This window comes from Mus pahari, chromosome 17 (assembly GCF_900095145.1).
Source record: "Mus pahari chromosome 17, PAHARI_EIJ_v1.1, whole genome shotgun sequence".
NCBI classification, from domain to species: Eukaryota; Metazoa; Chordata; class Mammalia; order Rodentia; family Muridae; genus Mus; species Mus pahari.
The window spans coordinates 43,343,875-43,362,202 of NC_034606.1; the positions used below are offsets into that span (position 1 = coordinate 43,343,875).

At 52.9% G+C, this 18,328-nt stretch overlaps 1 protein-coding gene across 1 annotated transcript; it reads right to left on the reverse strand.

The window, feature by feature from the left end:
- Nucleotides 1-626: 626 nt before the first annotated feature.
- On the reverse strand, nt 627-13,697 carry Pvalb (parvalbumin). Its single transcript, XM_021217202.1, has 4 exons — nt 13,548-13,697; nt 11,999-12,131; nt 10,683-10,792; nt 627-1,214 (listed from the first exon to the last, which is right to left on the reverse strand). Exons 1-4 carry the CDS (start codon nt 13,606-13,608, stop codon nt 1,186-1,188), a joined length of 333 nt encoding a protein of 110 aa, XP_021072861.1. The 5' UTR covers nt 13,609-13,697; the 3' UTR covers nt 627-1,185.
- Nucleotides 13,698-18,328: the final 4,631 nt, after the last annotated feature.

Sequence of the window (18,328 nt, forward strand, 5' to 3'; positions counted from 1 at the left end):
TTCGACCACCAGGGCGTGTTGTGACAGTGCATTCCTTGCAGGGCTGCTGCAAATGACATTCTGCAAAGGTCTCCGCAAACATGCTCCTGATACCTTAGCAAGGCTAATGGTGCAGCTGAGTTTGGGCCCTTGGTGGGGGTGGGGGAGAGAGTGATGGGGCAGGAGGAGCCTGCATCCGCTGGTCTTGCTGTATGCATGCCTTGAATTTCCCGGGAGTCCTGCTAGCTCTGGGAGGAATGCCTGACCCGGCCACTGTTTTAGCAGGAAGGGAGGCAGTGCTCAGAGACAAGCAAGGAAGGGCTCGCTTTTGTGTGTATTTGTGTAACGGTTCATCTTGCCAACTTGATGGGAACCTAGAATCATCTAGGAAATAAATTTATGGGCATGCTGCTGTGGGAGTTTGTAGATGAGCCTGAGGTAGGAAGACCCACTTTAAATGTGGCCAGCGCCACCCAATGGTCTGGAGTCCCAGGCTGAAGAAAGAGAAGAGAGTCACTGAGTTTCTTCTGGTCTCTTTCCTTCCTGACTGGTGGATACAGTGTGATACAATGTAGCCTGCCTCCTGGGGCTTCCCTACCGGTGAAAGGCCGCACCCTCTTAGAGAGCCAAAAGAAGCCGTTCTTTCCTTAAGTTTCTCTTTTCAGGTATTTTATCACAGCAAAGTCAAAAGCAATTGATAGAGTGTCATTGAGTCCTTCGATCTAGCTAGTCCTGAAGGACTCAGCCCCTTCCCTTCCGCTCTTTAAAAGGCAGTTTCTGTATCTTTAAGACGGACGATCCATCACCCCCATCTCCTTGTGGGAAAGGTGCAGAGATTGAAGGAGGTGGCCCACATGCGCACTCAGTACCGAACAGGCAGGAGATATCAGGGCGTTGTCCTTCGACCTATCTCACTTTTTCTACTATACCCCCACTGCCCTCAAAACAAAAAACAAAAAAACAAAAAACTTGCCAAACCAACACCCTGCCAGGCCTGGGTCCTCCCTACAGGTGGTGTCCGATTGGTACAGCCTTTATTGTTTCTCCAGCATTTTCCAGAAGAATGGCGTCATCCGAGGGCCATAGAGGATGGGGGGAGTAAAAAATAACACAAACAAACTGAACAGAAATTCAGGAGGGCCTCAAGAAGGGCTGAGATGGGGCGTTGGGAGTGGAGAGGTGGGGGACCCAAGCAGTCAGCGCCACTTAGCTTTCAGCCACCAGAGTGGAGAATTCTGCAAAAGAAAAAAACGACACACTGTTATACCATCGGCAATCATCTGCCCGTGTGCTGTGCACCTTTTGAGTACAATATCTCCTTGGCTTCAGCTGCCACCGTCTTGTTAGTCACCAAGCCTGCTCTGTGGATGAGGGAACGGAGGTTCTGAGCCCGGCGGTTTCTTTGAACAGCAGCTGTTTGACCCAAGAGGTCAGGGTAGACTTAGAATTCGCCATTTGTTGTCTCTGAGAACCCCCTGAGGTTCTGGCCCTCCAGTTCCCATTGCCTCTAGAAATGCACCATTGTGGCATGAGACCAGTTTAGGCACTTCCAGGAGCAGTTTCTAGGATGCTTTGGTCCCTTCCACATCCACGGACGGAGGCAGAGCCAATTCCCCGAGTGGAACCAGAGATGAGTGAAAGACCAGTGTGAAGCAGTTTTGAAAGGCCACCAGAGGATCCTGGGAGAGCCCCCTGAGGTCAGCTCTGGCTGCCCAGTCTGTGTACAGGACATCAGTGTATGCCACTCCTCATGGGTCACCCTGTACTGCGGTTACATAAATGTTAACCCCAGGGAGGCTGGGAGAAGGGCAAAGGGACTCTTCCTCCTACTGTCACATTGTGCAAATATAAATAACACTTCAAATATTCAAATTGACCTCAGCAAGATCAGCCATACCACACAGCTCTCCTGGTCCTGGCTCTGTGAGGGGACAAAGCCTGGGACCTGGGAGACGGACATCACACCTCCTGTCCCTAAGGCAGTGTCCCTGGATATGGAAGTCTAGGCTGGGACTCAAGGTGGAGACACTGAGGGTCCATGCAGGTGAAGAAGTTCCTGAAATCTCAAAAGGCCCTGGGACTTAATGGTGAGAAGCACTGATGGGGACTCAGACATCCACAGAATCTCCCCCAGGCCACGGGTCAACGGGCCTGCCTTCTCAGCCACGGGTCTCCAGAGCTTGCAGGACTGGAGGGAGGGGTCTCGATCTGTCTTTATCCCATTGTTAGAGTTCTCATTAACACTGTCTGTGTTGTCCATGGTGACAATCTGGGAGGCATTCAGCAAACGTCTCTGTGGGAAAAATCCTGGGAGTGTTGCCTCATGGGATTCTCACGACTGCCACGGATAGACACACTCTTGACTGCATTTTTCTGATGGGGAAACTGAGACCCTAGAGTTTAGTTTTTACACGGTCACACTCACTCACTCTCATAGTCCTTCTTTCCCGGGGAGATTTGTGACCTCCCTTAACCTAGGTATAGAGTGACAGACATCCTGGCTCGAATATCGCCACTGCTGGCTCTGTCTCATTAGCCCATTTTTATGACTTCATTAGCCTCAGTGCATTACATTACGACATGATCTTATTTATCTTCTTGCTTATTTTTGTTGGCCCCCGCCCCCGCCCCATCTCCCTGGTTCATCCCTTTCCGAGTGGCCTAACACCCTTCAGGTGACAATCATTGGATGTTGAATGGATGGAAGGAGAGCGGGGTGAAGGGTGGTACCCAGTTGATTCCCATTTTACAGAAAGGAAAACAGAGGCTGAAGCAGTCAGGGTCAGATAAAAAGTAAACCACAGGGCTGTGATTTGTCCTCTGACCTCATAAAGTTCCTATGTGAGACATCTGGTCCAGGGAACCAAGAGAACGGCAGAGCACAGATCCCACCTCCACCATCCTACACCCAGTTTGCTTCTGGGACCAATGACCAGGCCAGCAGCCCAGATTCTGGGAAGAAACAAAATTCCCCAGTGTTGCTCACAGGATCTCAGAGGGGAGCAAGGCTTTACAGTCACACTAGGGATTATGGGCTCCGGACTGTTCCTCAGCAAGAATCTTCTCATCTCCTGCCCGTGAGCTGGCATCAGAAGAGAGCTATGTAGGACTGGGTGAGGTCTAGACAAGATGGGGTACAGCCAGTGGTGGAGGACCAGGGATATTGATGAGGGCTCACCAGAGTGGGAATTTGGGCTTTTGGGAGCCTGCTAGTATGTTTTGGATTTGCGAGGTTTCCAAAAGCCCAATACATCAGACCCCAGGAACTTCTGTGAGTTAGCTAGGACGTCCTTAAGGCCACAGAGCCTGGCTTTTAGCAGGGATTCTAATTTTATCCCCTCCTAGAACCCTGGTCAGGGCGCTGTAGACAAATTGAAAGCAGGGTCAGGCGATGCTCTTAGGACCTGCCAATCAACTATCAGCTTTCCGGGCAAAGGTCTCCTCTAAAACACACCCTCTCACCCCACAGAAAAGCAAATGACCGACAGAGACCTTGGAAGTCTAAGTCAACAGATTTGTCAGTTGGGTCCCAGAAGCAAACTGGGTGTAGGATGGTGGAGGTGGGATCTGTGCTCTGCCGTCCTCTTGGTTCCCTGGACCAGATGTCTCGTCCCTCCCATCCCAGCTGGAAAGGGTCTAACTTCCTGGTCTAACTTGGCATTTGGAGCAAGCAGAGGGTGGCGGGCACAGGAGAATGGGGACCAATAGCTCCTCTCCTTGTGAGTTTGGCTAGATGCTCCTGCCTCCGTTTCCTCATCTTCAAAGTAGAGCCCAGGAGACTAGCTGCTTCTTGGGGCTGTCCATCCTGTTAGCACCATGACTCCTAGTCACAGACCTGGTGCAGAGAAAGCTCTCAGCTCCTGGAATCTGCTGTCATCAAACCACTTCTATACCTCAAGTTGCTCGACCAACCCACGGATGCCCGACAGTAAAAGGGGTCTATCATCTTCATCTGTCAATGTCACTCCCATTGCTAGTGTGGGTCATCATCTGTTCCCACCGAGGCATCTTCCCATGACCTCACGGCCACCCTGGCCTGTGGCTTGTTCCATGATTACTGGCTAGGTAGCCATGGGCCACCGTGCTGCCTCTCTTTGTGAAGTGGGGTAATGCCAGCTCACTCAGCTTTCCTGGAGAGCAGCTGAGGAAGCACACAACGGTGCTTGGCACAGAGGAGGAGGCATTTTTTTTGGTAGCATTTGGTAGCGCCATCTCCCTTGAACCTCCACAGCACAACTGGCAGGGAACCTCCTACAGCAATCTCCCAAATCAAGGCCAAGCAGGATGGAGTCAGGTTAGGAAACCCAAACACCAACAGCCAACCTGGTGTAAACACCTGACACAATCCGAGTTAGAACCCCACCTCAGTCTCCTCATCTGTAAAATGGGGACAGCAATAAGGTCATGAGAAAGACTTCCACGGGATGCAGATGAGAGGCACCTGGCATGCAGAATGAGTACAACCAAGTCAGTTACTGATGAGGTACGAAGGACATGCTTCCTTTAGGAAAATCTAGAACGTTCTTTCTCCTGCAAAACATATAGGGACAGCACAACCCCAAGCCACCCTCCTGAGGACACTTTCTGATGTCTTCTTTATCCAATCAGAAAGAGAGGGAGACACAAGGGAGCACGGCAGGAGGGAGGCAGCGGAGGCTGAGCCACTCTCCTCCTTCCCTTAGGAAACTGAAATTAGCCTAATTAGGGCTGTCCCAGTCCTGGGTGCTGTGGGGATGGACAAATTTAGAAGCTCTTGACAGGTGAGGCCAGCGAAGGCTGATAGCCCCGAGTGAAATTGAGACTCAGGGAGTCAGCGTCTGGAAGGCCTGCCTTCCCTCCGTTCTGATGACCATAGCAAGGGCCGGCTCCTGGTTTATCACCTCACCTCGCCTCAAAATAGCTCCAGGGCTCGGCTTCTTATAGATGGGTGCCGCAAACAGGATCACTTTCTCCTGCTGCAGGATGAGGAGGCAGGGTCACTTGGGGTCAAGCCAGGCAGCCACAGGGAGGTGGCATCAACAGTCCTGAGGACTCGCTCTCTGCCAGACGGTCTCAGCTACCTTATCCCATTTCGTCCTCACAGGCTCTGATCCTCGTGATGTAAGTGGGGAAACTGAGGCCGGTTCTCGGCCGTGAGGAGGCTGATGGAGGCTGGAGGCTGGCTGTGATGTGCTGATCAAAGACAGATTGGAACAGCCCTGCCTCTGACTCCAGCTGCAGCCTTAGCAGGGGAAGGAGAGGGATGAGTGGAGCGAGGACGTCTTGTTCCTCCCTGACCGCTGCTCCATTTTTCAAGAGGCCGGTTACATAAGTAGCGCTGTGTCCTCTCCCTGCTCCATCTTATCTTAGTGCAAGCATAAGGCCGGAGCTAGCGGAAGTCCGCCCCGGGAATAGAGGAGCAGATTGCTAAGTACGGAAACATTTAAAACTCCAAATGCTCAGCTCGGCTTCAGGGAGGAAGCTCGAGCGAAGGAGACCCAGGTCACATCCCACCAAGGGTATGCCCTAGCCCTCAACATTCACTGGGCCTCAGTTTACACATCTCTCAGTGAGGACTGAGGCTCCTGTCTCCTGGCCTCTGGGGGCTGCTGGGAGGGTACAGTGAGACAGGACCGGACACTGTCCACCTAAGGGCGGTGGGCTGGCCCTCGTGGGTACCCTCATATCAAGTCCCACAGAGCAGACAGGTGGGGATCACAGTGGGACAGGGTCCCCTGTCCTTCCTGCCCCCTCTCCCCCTATCTCACAGTTCCGTTTCTGTGTGGATGAGGGTTTAATTCCTTTTCAGTGGAAGAGCAGGGTGGCTTATAAAGCCATAGCAAGAAGGCCAAGAGGCGTGGATAGGGGAATGGATACCCAGAAGGTGGAAAGGCCAGGATGTTTTCAGGGTTGGTTTTGATTCTCACTGCCTGTGACACTTGATCACCACTCCCCCGACCCCCCAAGTAGGCCGCTAAGGACTTCGTCAGAAGGAAGCAGAAAGGCCCCATCCCTACAACCACAGTCACTCCGTGTTCAATCAAAGGAGCAAAACCCAGGGCGCAGGTGCTGGAGCTGTAGTTGGCACAAAGCACAAAGCAAGCAAAGCCATCATCACTGGGCCTGGGTGACAAGTGCAAGGGTGCCCGGCTGTGTGGCATGTGGTGTGCAGGTTCAGCTAAGACTCAGTGGGCAAAGAAGCAAGCGCCTACGCTTCCCAAGGCTCCGTCTCCCTGTCTGCACAGAGAACGAAGCTGTGCGGCAGGCGGAGCTCTGTGCAGGTCGGAGATGGATTGGGGAGACGTGGCTGAAGCAGGCTGGATGCTACCCTCATCCCTATCTGCTGTGTGTGTTCCTTGCGTATCGAGTGTGGAAAGCCAGGCTGGGGACACATTCTGTAGAGAGGTAAATAGCACAGGGTCCTGGTGGGACCTCCAAGCTCAGCTCTAGAAGCCCCAGTTCTGTGTGGTTCCCTGGTCCATCGGCACTGCCATGTAACTTGTTAAAACTGCAGGTACTTGGACCCCACTTGGGAAGCAAACATTTCTAGATGGGAACCAGAGGGACCAGCCCAGCCTGAGAGCCACGGCTGAGAAGTGAAGGAGACCATGACACTGGTGTCTCTGTCTGACCTTCATGGCCACAGCTGGGCTGTTCTCTCTCTCTCTCTCTCTCTCTCTCTCTCTCTCTCTCTCTCTCTCTCTCTCTCTCTCTCTCCTTTTCTGCTTCCCCTCCCCCTCCCTGCTGGGTCCCAGCCTTTTAGGGTGCCCATTAGCAATTGATCACATCTATAAATGTCTTTAAACCTCCTGGAAGTAGCTGCCCCAGATACCAGAGTCTGAAGGAGCATTGCTATAACGGTGTCTTCCTTCTCCCTTCCTGCAATTGGGCTCTTAAAGAACCATGCAAACATCTTTCTCCTTGGAGAGACAAGAAGAGCAGGGGAGAGCGGCCATTGCTGGCTCTGCACTCCCAGAGCACTTGTGGCCACAAGCTCCTATCCCCTGTGCATGCAGAGCACCTCTTTACAAGTTGGAGGTGGGCCTGCTCCTTCCTGCAATCTTGCAGGATACATATTCATCTGTTTTCGTCTTTCCCTCACTAACGGATTGATTGGATGACTGATTGAGTCATTCGTTCCCTAGTTTATCCCTGCGTTCATTCCTTTCTCCCTTCTCCCATCCATTCACTAAACAAATTTCTCTTTTCTCCCACTGTGCACCAGGCCTTCTTCTTAGTGCTGGGCTGAGAACAGAAGAAGGGAAAAAGGAAGATGCTTTAGGGACACCCAAGCGTGACGGAGAGAAGCAAGCCACAAGGTAAGTATCTAATGCCATTTTAGGCTAGGCGTTGACTAAACTCCAACCACATCCCAGGTATGGAACAGGCAGCAGGAGCCATTGCTGCAACCAAGCAGACCCCAACACTCATCTTGACCGTCTCCCTCTTCCTCGCCTCTGAGCCCCACTCTCCCTGCCTCTACGGTGGGAGCCCTAATGGTATCCACCTCACAGGTAGCCAAGAAGACAGCAGAGGGCAGTGTCTGTCACACAGGAAAGGCTACCTGTGAGCTGAGTCCAAGTCCCGATTCAAGGTCTTTCGTGCAGAAGAACCTTCGGGACAGGATGGTGGGCTAGTCTTGGTTCTAAAGACCAGGGCGGGCGCTTTGAGTTGCCTGGATCCAACATAGCTTGAAGCATCCTTGGGCTAGAGGGGGAGCTCACGATTCTCTGGCCCCAGGACATTCTTGGCCCCAGAGAAGGACTCTGTCTCCTCCCATGGCATTCCTGCTCGGCATCAATCCTTTTCAAGCTGGGTTACAGAAGTGGGCATGTGCATCTTCACTAGGGATGCACAGGCCCCTTGGGTCCTCATGACACAATGCCACCTCATCCCCTCTCTTGTCCCTGCTGTTCTGTTCCTCCAGGACCCTGAAGTCCATAGCTTGGTCCAGGTCTCCACTGTGCTGTCAGATAGACTGACTAGTTGAAGCCTAGATCTCGAACCTAGTGTGACCTTAGCCTCCCTGAGCTGCCTTTTCTGAATGGGTGTCCTCAGTCATCCCGGGAGAAAAGGAGATGACACCATACAGCCCAGCTCCAGCCCGAGACACACTACACCTAGGGAGTAGCTTGTGATGGCTCCTGGAAAAACCAGTCTCAAAAACTTCCCTAACCATCCCTGCCTCAGTGGGTTCACGGGTGCTAGGGTGTGCCTGGACTTACCTCTGCCTGCTGGACCCTGACCTGTACCACTCTAGCCTCTGGCTTCCACGTCTCAGCTGCCCGAACCTCTCTACTTGTCTGGCATGGAAATCTGGAACCCTTCCAGGATCATGACCACACTATGTGAATACTCTAAAATCCAAACGTGTCTGGAATCCAATACATCCTTTGGTCCTGAGCTTTTTAATTATGACAAACTCAGACTGAAGGACCAGTTGTGTGTGTGCGTTTATGTGTGTGTGTGTGTGTGTGTGTGTGTGTGTACACAAGGCCATACTCAGAATGTAGCTAATATGAACAGTACATAGCTACCATTCATTGGGTACTTACTAAATAAGCGCTGGGCACTGCCTTCAGTGCTCCCCTGTTTTCATGGGTGTTTTCACCATGAAGCTGCGGCTCAGGACTATAGGCCTGCTGCTCAAGGATTCCTTACCAGAACACGGTGCTATGCCTTTGTCTTCCCTCATTATTTTTAAATTTTATATTTGTGGGTATTTTGCCTGTAGGTACAGATATGTGCACCACGTGAATGCCCGGTGCAATGGATCCCTAGAACTGGAGTTACAGACAGGTGTGAACTGCCATGTGGGTGCTGGGAATTGAACCTGGGTCCTCTAGAGAAGAAGCCAGCACTCAGCCACTGAGTCGTCTCGCCAGTCCCTGTCCTCGTTATCTTTCTCTCACCTGGTGCTAGACATTGCATTGCTTCTTGGAAACTGCCTATGAGTCTTTTGAAAGAGTTTAGCTGGTTCTGTAAGGCCCACTATGGCAGAGAGCCGGGGAGGCAGGAGGGATCCAGGTCTGCCTGCCCTGGTTTTCTTCCTCACTTAGGTTGGCCGGGAGCAGCCAGCTTGAAGACCCTGCCTCTAGCTCTGAGCCACATCTCAGAAAGGGGAGTAGGGGCAAACGGAGCTGCAGGGGACGCCAGGCTTGGCGTGGAACTGAGGAGAAAGGAGGTCTGAGTGCAGCTGCCGGCAGAGTCACTGAGAGCTGTCAAGGCACTAAGAGTCTCTCCTGCACCGTCTGCTCAGGTCCCTCACAAGGTCTCTCCTTCCTGCCACCCCAAAGAAGAACAGCTCTGTCCGGTGGCCAAGGCACCCCTGCACCTGAACTGCATTCTCACTTTCATTAAAAACCCCTCGATAAGTTTCTGGGTACCTTTGGAACTTTGTACTTTTCCCCCAAAGCAATCTGTGTCCACACCACTTACAGGTCCCAACGTGAGCTCCTGCAACAACCCACGTGCCAGGCAAGAGAACCTAGGTATGGACTGGCAGGGGATGTGGCCAAGGTCACTTGTGGTGAGGAGCAAAAGGGAAGTGGAGTGTGGGAGTCAGGCCTTTCTCCTCACTAATACCTGCTTCAATTCGCCAATAGACCCCGGGGGAGTTGAAGAGCAAGTGTTCTCTAGGCCCCTCCCCTCTTTTTTTCAGTTAACAGGCACTCAGAAGGCACTTGCTATATACTCTGCCTGGTCCTGTCCTAAGCACTTTACACATTAGCACATGGATTCCTCATAAGAGGAGAACCATCGTTTCCCCAGAGACGAAAGTGCTGCGTCCTGCCAAAGTTACTTGACTAGAGAGACCCTAGAAAAGGCTGGGGTCTGAGCCCCAGAGCATGCTGAGCTTTGTCACACCCCGTGTCCTAGCTCTCTGAACCAGGCCGAGGCCATGATCACCCTCATGGCCCCTCTGCAAAGTGTCACGAAGCTAAGGAAGCCGACAGTTCTGGAATGTGCCCCACACGCCGCCGCCAGACAGGCTGACCAGATAAGGACGTGGGGTAGTGGGCCAGCAGACCCGTGCCTGGGCTCAGAGCAAAGCTGCAGAAGTCTTTAGTGCACATCCTAACTCCCAGCTGGGAGTTGGGTGCTGGGGTGGGGGTGGGGAGGCTGGTTCTTTCCTGACTCTCCTACGAAGGTGGATGGTGGAAGGAATTAGAATGAAGCCAAAAAAAAAACCTATCTGAGGTTACAGAACACCAGGGTGAGACGCCAGGGAGGGCAGTAGATAAGGAATTTCCATCCTTGGAATCTGACACTACAAGGGCCTGAGGGTCCTGGGGGCGGGGGGGGGGGATCGATCAGTGAGTGGGCCTATCTCCTCTGGTTACAGACATGAGCCTTGGGTTCAGAGAAGGACAGACACTGCCCAAGGTCACACAGTCAATGTAGGCAGATCTTGGATCAGAAACTAAGCAAAACCAGGGAAAATCTCCAATTCTCCCTCCCACATTCCCCTACCCAGCGTGAAAGGTGTGTGTGTGGGGGGGGGGAGCATTCCTTATGGGTTGTTCACATTTTGGAAAACATATATAGCTGTTTCTCTGCCTAGCAGACTTAGACTTGGCAGAATTCTCTGACCTATGGGTTGTCTTTTTTTTTCCCCTTTTTTCTTTTCTTATCATCTCCTGTTCCTTTCAACAGACCAAAGCTTCAACAGCCACACACGCCAGAGTCCCAGCCTTCCCAGAGTTAGGGTCACGGCTACTCACCTTCGACCCCGATCTTGCCGTCCCCATCCTTGTCGCCAGCAGCCAGAAGCGTCTTTGTTTCTTTAGCAGACAAGTCTCTGGCATCCGAGGAGAAGCCCTTCAGAATGGACCTGGGGGGAGAATAAGGGGAGGAAGGGCGGTCAGGTCAAGGTCACCGGCAGAACCTCGCTGGACGGTGGGCTGGCATCCTCGCCGGGCCAGGGAGGCGGGGACAGGCGGCAGGTGGTGGGAGACCTGTGTACAGCTGGGTTGGCCTGGTGGTGTGCCTTGGCTTGCCTTGGTGGGTGTGAAGTGGGGGGATGGCCATCTATGCAGGGTTGACCCCAGTTTAGGGCACGCTTGCCTTTGCTTATCCAATAACTGCGTATAAATACTGGGGCCACCGTAGTGATTGCAATGAGCTTTCTGCGTAAAGGAAAAGAGGGCAAGTTCTCATAGACAGACCTCATGTTCATGTACGATGGACTGATGGACACCCAGACGGAGGAGGCAGAGGGGAGCCATGGAGAAGGAGGAGTTAAGAGGCTCTCTAGAGATGGTGATATGTGGAGGATGAGGAGCACTTAGGATGCATGTGTACACGCGTGTACATGTACTTGCTGGGCACGCATAAGTAGGTAGAAGAAGGTTCTAGAAGAAGGTGTCCTTGGGGTAGAGTTTGGAGGAGAGACAGGATAGGTTGAGGGAAGTTCCTACTTAAAATGCATCTTGAAGCACCTTCTGCCTCCTGTTTCTAACAAAATTCAAAGCCGTTTTGGCTGGAAAGTAACAGAAGGCACAGCTGGGTCATCAGATACAGGGCAGGTGGCTGAGGCGGGCTAGGGCAGAGGGCTCTCTGCTGATGCAGGCTTACGGTCTCCGCTGAGCTTTGCCCCAAGGACCCTAAAGACCCAGAGCTGTCTCTGGCTCCCTGGCTTGCCCAGAAGTTGCTTAGCTGCAGTTCTGGTCCAGAGGCGTGGGGTCCACAGACCAGAACAGTGAAGGTGCCTTTCAGACCCACAGAAATCGATGACACGCTGAGGAGAACACCTCCTGCCTTGCTTGTGGCGGGAAGCAGTCAGAACACGTGCTCCTTCACTGGTATTAAATTATTAAGTAACCCCATTCCATTAGCGATATTAAGTGGCTATAATTTAACCTAGTTAGCCGTACTCGGGGCTGAGGGTTTGACCCTCCCGGAAGCAGGAAGTATCTTTCCCTGGTGCCCGGGACAAAACAAAGCCTGCTTGCTAGGAGGGGTGGCTGGGAACTTTGGGAGCCATCACCAGGTTCTTCCCCCGCCCCGCATCCCCCCCCCCGTCCCATCCTCAATTTACCCCAGCTCATCCTCTTCAATGAAGCCACTTTTGTCTTTGTCCAGAATGTGGAACACCTTCTTCACCTCATCCGGGTTCTTTTTCTTCAGGCCCACCATCTGGAAGAACTTTTTGTGGTCGAAGGAGTCTGCAGCTGTTGAGGGGGGAAGAGGAGGTTAAAGAAGGACAGGGGAAGGGGCACCGGGAAAGTCAGGGAAAGAGATGTTGTATCATTTATTAAAGGGTACCTGCATGGTTGTGGGGAACAGGGGGGGCAGAGGGAGCCCAGCTAGGAAAAGATGCTTTGCCCAAGGTCATACCTTCTTGGTCCCCCCCCACACACACACACACTGATGACCCACGCGAAGACTGTCGGCCTCCTGAAAACTCTATTTCTATGAAGCCTTTTGGTTGAGGGCTGGGTGGGCTATGCATGGGCATGCGATGGATGCTAGCTAGGGTGGGTGGAAAGGCAGCTTTCTCTCATTGGCTACATACTGTGGTCAGAAAGACCAACTCTTCCAGGACACGTTTCTGTCAAGGTCACATCATGGGAGGGGGAGGGGAGGACTCAGAAGTCCTGCATAGATTCTGAGACCCATCCCAGCGGCTGGGGGTGGGATGAAGGACTTCCAAAAAAAAAAAAAAAAAACTCAGCTGAATTTCACACTCAAGGTGACAAGGTGGCTCAAGGCACTGTGAATGGGTTATCATAGTGCTGGGAGGTGGTAGGGGGCTTCTTGGAGCTTCCTGTATGTGTCTGGAGGAAAAGGAAGCTATATAAAAAGCAGATGAGTACCCCTCTCAGTTCAGAAACTCTTAAGAACTATGGTCTCCCCTCAGCCCAGAGTTGGAGGGGGGGGAAAAGTTGCTTTGTCTTCTTACACACCAAGGAGGGGCACTGAGACCTGCGGCCACCTCAGATCTCATTCTTCCTGGGCTGGACTGGGTGACCTTGTACAGCTTTAATCTTATCCCAGCCTCAGTTTCCCTCCCTGGGTGACAGGAACAGCATCTGAGTTAGAGGAAAGAGATCACACAGCTGAGTGGGTACCCCTCTCTTGGACTACCTAAAAGGATTAGATGCTGGGGGTACAGAAGGGGAGCTGCAGTGGGCTGGGCAGGGCTGGGTGCCTGATGCAGAAAGGTCACTCCACGAATGGGCTACCTTCGGGGAAAAGTCTTGTCGGGGATGGGGGCCGAGGAAAGGGGTCTCTTGAAGAGAAAGCCCAGGCTTGCAGACCCTTCTACACTTCTCAGACGGGAAGTCTGCGTCCTTGCTTCTCCCCCCACGCCCCCCACCCCTGGTCTTCGCGCTTGGTCCTGGACCTTCATGAGTCCTCCCGGAGAGGCCACTCTTCTGCGCCCTCAACTTTGTGTGACTCAGCCAGGGAGCACAGTCCGTGCAGCTCTTGGAAAGCAAAGGACCAAGGAGCCAACCCCCTAGGATGGAGACCTAGGCGTGAGGGAAGAAACTGGGGAGGCTTCGCAGAGGGATGAGGGGTGCCCCAGACGCGGGAAGAGGGCAAGGGGACAGGGCCAGGCAGGGGGGGGGGTGTGCACTGCTCACCAGTAAAGGCTCCTATCGCCTTCTTGATGTCCTCAGCGCTGAGCACGTCTGTCATCGACATCCTGCAACTGTTTGAGCGGGCAGAGCAAGTGCGAAAAGATTAAAAAGTGTTCTCATCCTTTCTGCTCATATGACCAGCGCTGCAGTGTCGCGCGCCAGGCGCACGCCCGCTCGGCCTGGCTCCGCGCCAGGGGGCGCCCGGCTCCGCGCACAGCTCAGCAGCTCAGTCCGGACCGCACCGCCAAGCTGAGCGGGCCACATGCCCATGGGGTCCGGGCATTCCAGAGGCTCGCCTAGGACCCCGCCGCCGGAGGGGGGGGGCATCTCCTGATCTAAAGGGCCACCAGCAGAGACTGGAGAGTTCTGCTGCTGTCAAGGCCATACGGGAGGCAGCGAGGCTCCGATCTGGACAACTCAACTCGGACAATGTCCTCTTGCGGGGGCGGGAGAAAAATGATGCTGACCAGCCTCCACCCCAATGTGGCCCCTTGGCTTTGCACTCATTGTCTTTCCACGCCTCCAGTACCCTCCTGCCCTCTGTTCTGGATGCAAATTTATGCCTCGAAAAATCTGAATGTTAAGAACTTGAAACCTGAGCCACAGGACCCAGGGAGGAGGTTGCGGGACTATCAGACCTCCTCCTCCTCCGTGCAGAGGCTCTCTGTCTGGGCTCCATCCCTCCCCTGACCACATTCTGAAACTTGATTTGGTTTCTGCAAGGAGGAAGGCATCAGTTTATCTGTGAGAAGACCCTTTCCTCACACTTTCTGGTCTCCAGGGCCACTACAGCTGGGTTGTGTTTCATCTAACTCCTGTTAGGAAGGCTAAGGTGAGAGAGGCCCCCATGGCATAACTATCTACCTTTCAAGTTGGTCATATTTGGGGGATAAGGGGCAGTACAGTCAGATCACACTTTTTGATTACCATGTTTTGTGATCGGAGATCAGAGTACCACCTCTGGGAAACAGGACATTTTCCATCTCATAGGACCAGAGTACAACGCTGCCATCTTCCCTCAGGTCTCCCAAAGATTCAGACTGTGGCTAGCAGCCTTTAAAGTGTATGAACACTAGACATACACATAGAGTTCTGGATGTGAGTCACGCTGAATCCCCCATGACCACCCCCAATGACCTTGAGCTGTAACCTTTCTCTCTGGGCATGTGTTGGTTAAAGATGGGAGAATCACTATGTGGGACCTGAGGCAGGTGGGCAGCGTCTGGGGTGATGATGATACTGGGGACCAAGGGACAGCTTCCCAGCTGCCCAGTAGCTCAAGTTGCCTGACAACTTGCTGTCAACACTGTCTCCCCTGGCTGAGCCCTGGAAGGCTGCCCTTCCTGGAAACCTTAGGAGTGCCTGGCTCCAGCTGCCCCCTCCTGGTGAGTCAGCGTCTTTAGGCCAGAGCCTGCCAGCTGGCTTCCAAGGCTCTTAGGCTACAGCCCCTGACTTCATAGCTCTGGGCATGAGGCCCACTCCGGACCCCCCAGCTGTCCCGCACCCTTCAGCTGTCTTAGCTCCTATGTCTCCTGCCTCAGTTGACTTCGTGGCCTCAGCCTCTACCCCTTGTTCCCAGCTGGACTGCCAGCTCCAGTGTGCCAGGCTTCTGTGCTGACAGTTCAATGTCCAGGCTCTCTTTATCCTGTGGCCCAGTTACAGCATCTGTTTCTCCAACTGGAGACCCTTGTGCTATAGTGAGCCTGGAGTCTCTAAATGCCCGAAGACCCACCCGTGTCGAGGCAGAGGCAGAGCAGGGTCAGCTTATTGGTGTCACTTGGTGTGCTGTAAACCTCTTAGATAGCCCTTCCTCATGCCCCAACTTCTGTCCTACAGTGCATCTGAGCCATATACTGGCTCTTATGGTAAAGGTTCTCACTGCCCCCCCCCCCTGCTCTTGTCCAACCCCCCTGCTCCTCCCTCTGTTGCCGAGTCCCCTCGCTGAGCCTGGGACATCATCAGCGAAGCATGCATATCGTCGGCTTAGCCAATCAACTCCTCACCCGAGTGCTAGACTCCCACCCTCTGCCCTCTGCTCCCTTGATAGAACCAGTAGACCTCTGCAGACATATGGCTCTACCTCTCAGGTTCATCCGAGGGACAGCTGAGGTCCAACCTTGGGACAACTATTTACTCAGGCCACCCAAGAAGCTGGGAGAGAACCCAGGGGTCCCATACTCCACAACCTCCATTTTGATTCTAGAGAAATGGCAGCCTGGATGTCCCTTCCAATTGGCCTGATTCCGCCATCTCCATCCTCCAACCTCTGAGGCTACTGCTTACCTTGGATGAGCAGAGGCCGGAGCCTATACAGAAAAGCTGGGCTGGTGGGAGATCCTGTTGGGAAATGAGACTCGTGGTGGGACAGCCACTTAAATAGTCTACAGCCCCGGCTATTTTGGGAGGTGGCGCTCCCCCAGCCCCTGGCCCCCTCCCCTTCCGGTGTCAGGTACTCCCCAGCCACGGTGCTGGGTGTCTGTATCACATTCACCCCCATCCAGGCCTATTGAGCCAGGCCTATTAATAACCCTTGGCCTCTACCTCCCTACAGCACCCTGCACTAAGGTCCAAGCAGGGCACACCTCTTGCATGAAGCCTTCCATGATCACCTTGGGTGGCAGCCACACTCAGTTCCAAGCTTGCAAGGAAAGGAAGAGGGAAAGATGGAAACAGGGGTTGCTAGAGGTGAAGGGACTGGGCTCAGTCCCTTACACATACTGTGTCCTTACTACACCCTGAGGCATTGTGGGGGTACCTCCTGTGGCAGTGGTGTCAGTGTAATGGGTCTGCAGCACACAGCTCTGGCACTGCAGCCAGGACCAGGCTGGCGCTTCCAGGCAGTAAGTCAGTGTCTGGCGGGAGGAGAGGCATTGCCCACCTTTGGACAAGCCTCATCTTCAGTCCTCAGTTTCCTATCTGTGTAGCCCTGCTATAAGGGGTAAACTTGAACTTGAGGGATCTAGGAGCCCTTGATGGCGTATGCCAAATGTCACTGGTAAGAGTGCTTTGGAGGGAGAAAGAAGCATCACTTTTCTGGTTCCCAAGGGTCGGGTTGCAGATGCTGGATGAGATCTGAGTTTGGAGACATGGGAATGAATGGATAAGTTTCACAAGAATGTGCAGTGTCTGAGATAACACCATGAAAGTCTCCCCTCTTTACCCCTATCCTGAATCAAACTTTGGGACGCTGACGTGGTCAGCTATGGGGTCCCATTCTTGGCAGTGGCTTCTGAGTTCCAGAGTCCCATGGAAGATTGGAGGTAAGGAAGCCCCACTCCTCCTTCCCCACCACCGGCTGAAAAGACTGGATGGTGGCCCACAGTGGGGAAACCTGGTTGGGGCCTCGGAGCACAGTGGAAAGAAACATGCCCAGTACATCAGGTGGGCACAGCCTTGTGTTCACCTTTGCCCATGACAGATACCCAAGAAGAGCATCTCTAAGAGGAGGAGGACTTGTTTTGACTCCCAGTTTCAGAGGTGTTATCCCCATTTAGTTGCTCCACTGTTCCAGGCCTGTAGTAGGTAGAACTTGATGAAGTAGCATGGCTCACCCATGGGGGCCAAGAAACATCGAGAAGTAGAAGGAAGAGGCCATGTTATGTACCCTTCAAAGGTTCACCTCTACCCTGCTGCTTCCTCCCACAGGTCCTCTACCTTCCGACAGTTCATTCACGCTCTGGATCCTTGGATGGGAATGGGATCTAGGTCAGAACCTCCCAGGTTAATCTCTGGAAGAGGGCTGCTTTTTCTTTTCAATCCTAGCAGACTCTAGGTCAGGTTGACGATCAAAATCAACCTCTCACAAAATGACTAGTTTTGCCATGACTGTCTATGAAGGTTCTGAGACCAGGGGCAGCAGCTTCAGGCTTCAGGGAGAAGACACCAGGATTTGATTATAACTTATATCGTGATTATCCACAGCCCACTATGGCCAAGATCGGGGTTGACACAGACCCAAATCCAACTAAGAGGACATGGCAGCCAGGACTTGGTGTTGACACTCAGGATACCCGGAGGGAGGTCAGGGCCTGGGCTCAGGGCTTTGATCTCATCAAGGCAGACTGAAAGTTGGAGTCACAGGGAGAGTGGGAGGAGACTGAGCCCAGGGAGGCTGGACTCTATTCCAGGTTTGTGGAGAACTCCTTGAGGAAGATCTTAAGGAAGGCTGGTAAATAATTGCATGGCCTTCAAGACTCTATACTGGGGGACAGTGTTCATCCTCGTGTCTTCTAAAGTGGGAAATGTCTTCCCCACTTACCTGATGAAGGAATAAGACTCTGAGTAGCTGGCCAAAATGTTTCAAGTCACAAAAGCAGAAGTATGATTCAAACCCAGGTTCCTTTGGTTTCAAAGTTTCTCTCTTTCTTGAATTTCTTTCTTGAATGAAAGCAATAGATGGGACAGGGTGGGGAGGGGGTACAGGCTCCACCATGAGAGAAGCCCTGACAACTAGCATGTCCTTTTGTTCTGTAAAGTAAGCAATGTTAGGTGAACTACATTGCCAGGGTGCATTTATTGAGCACCTACTGTATGTCTCATGATCTAGGCATATCTCTTCACTGCACCCTTACCCAGAGCTCAGAAATTTTAAGAGATAGAATCTCAGAGGTGTTTAGAACCTTGTCCAGGGGCACACAGCTAGAAAGGAAGTGGTGTGTCCTAAAGTCTGAAGAGATGATCCTAAAACATTTCCCAGTCCTTCTGCTTCAAGTCCGAGTTAATCCTGGAAGCCTTGACTAATTAGCCTAGTCAGTCTTGACAAGAGTGTAAATCAGAAGGTTAAA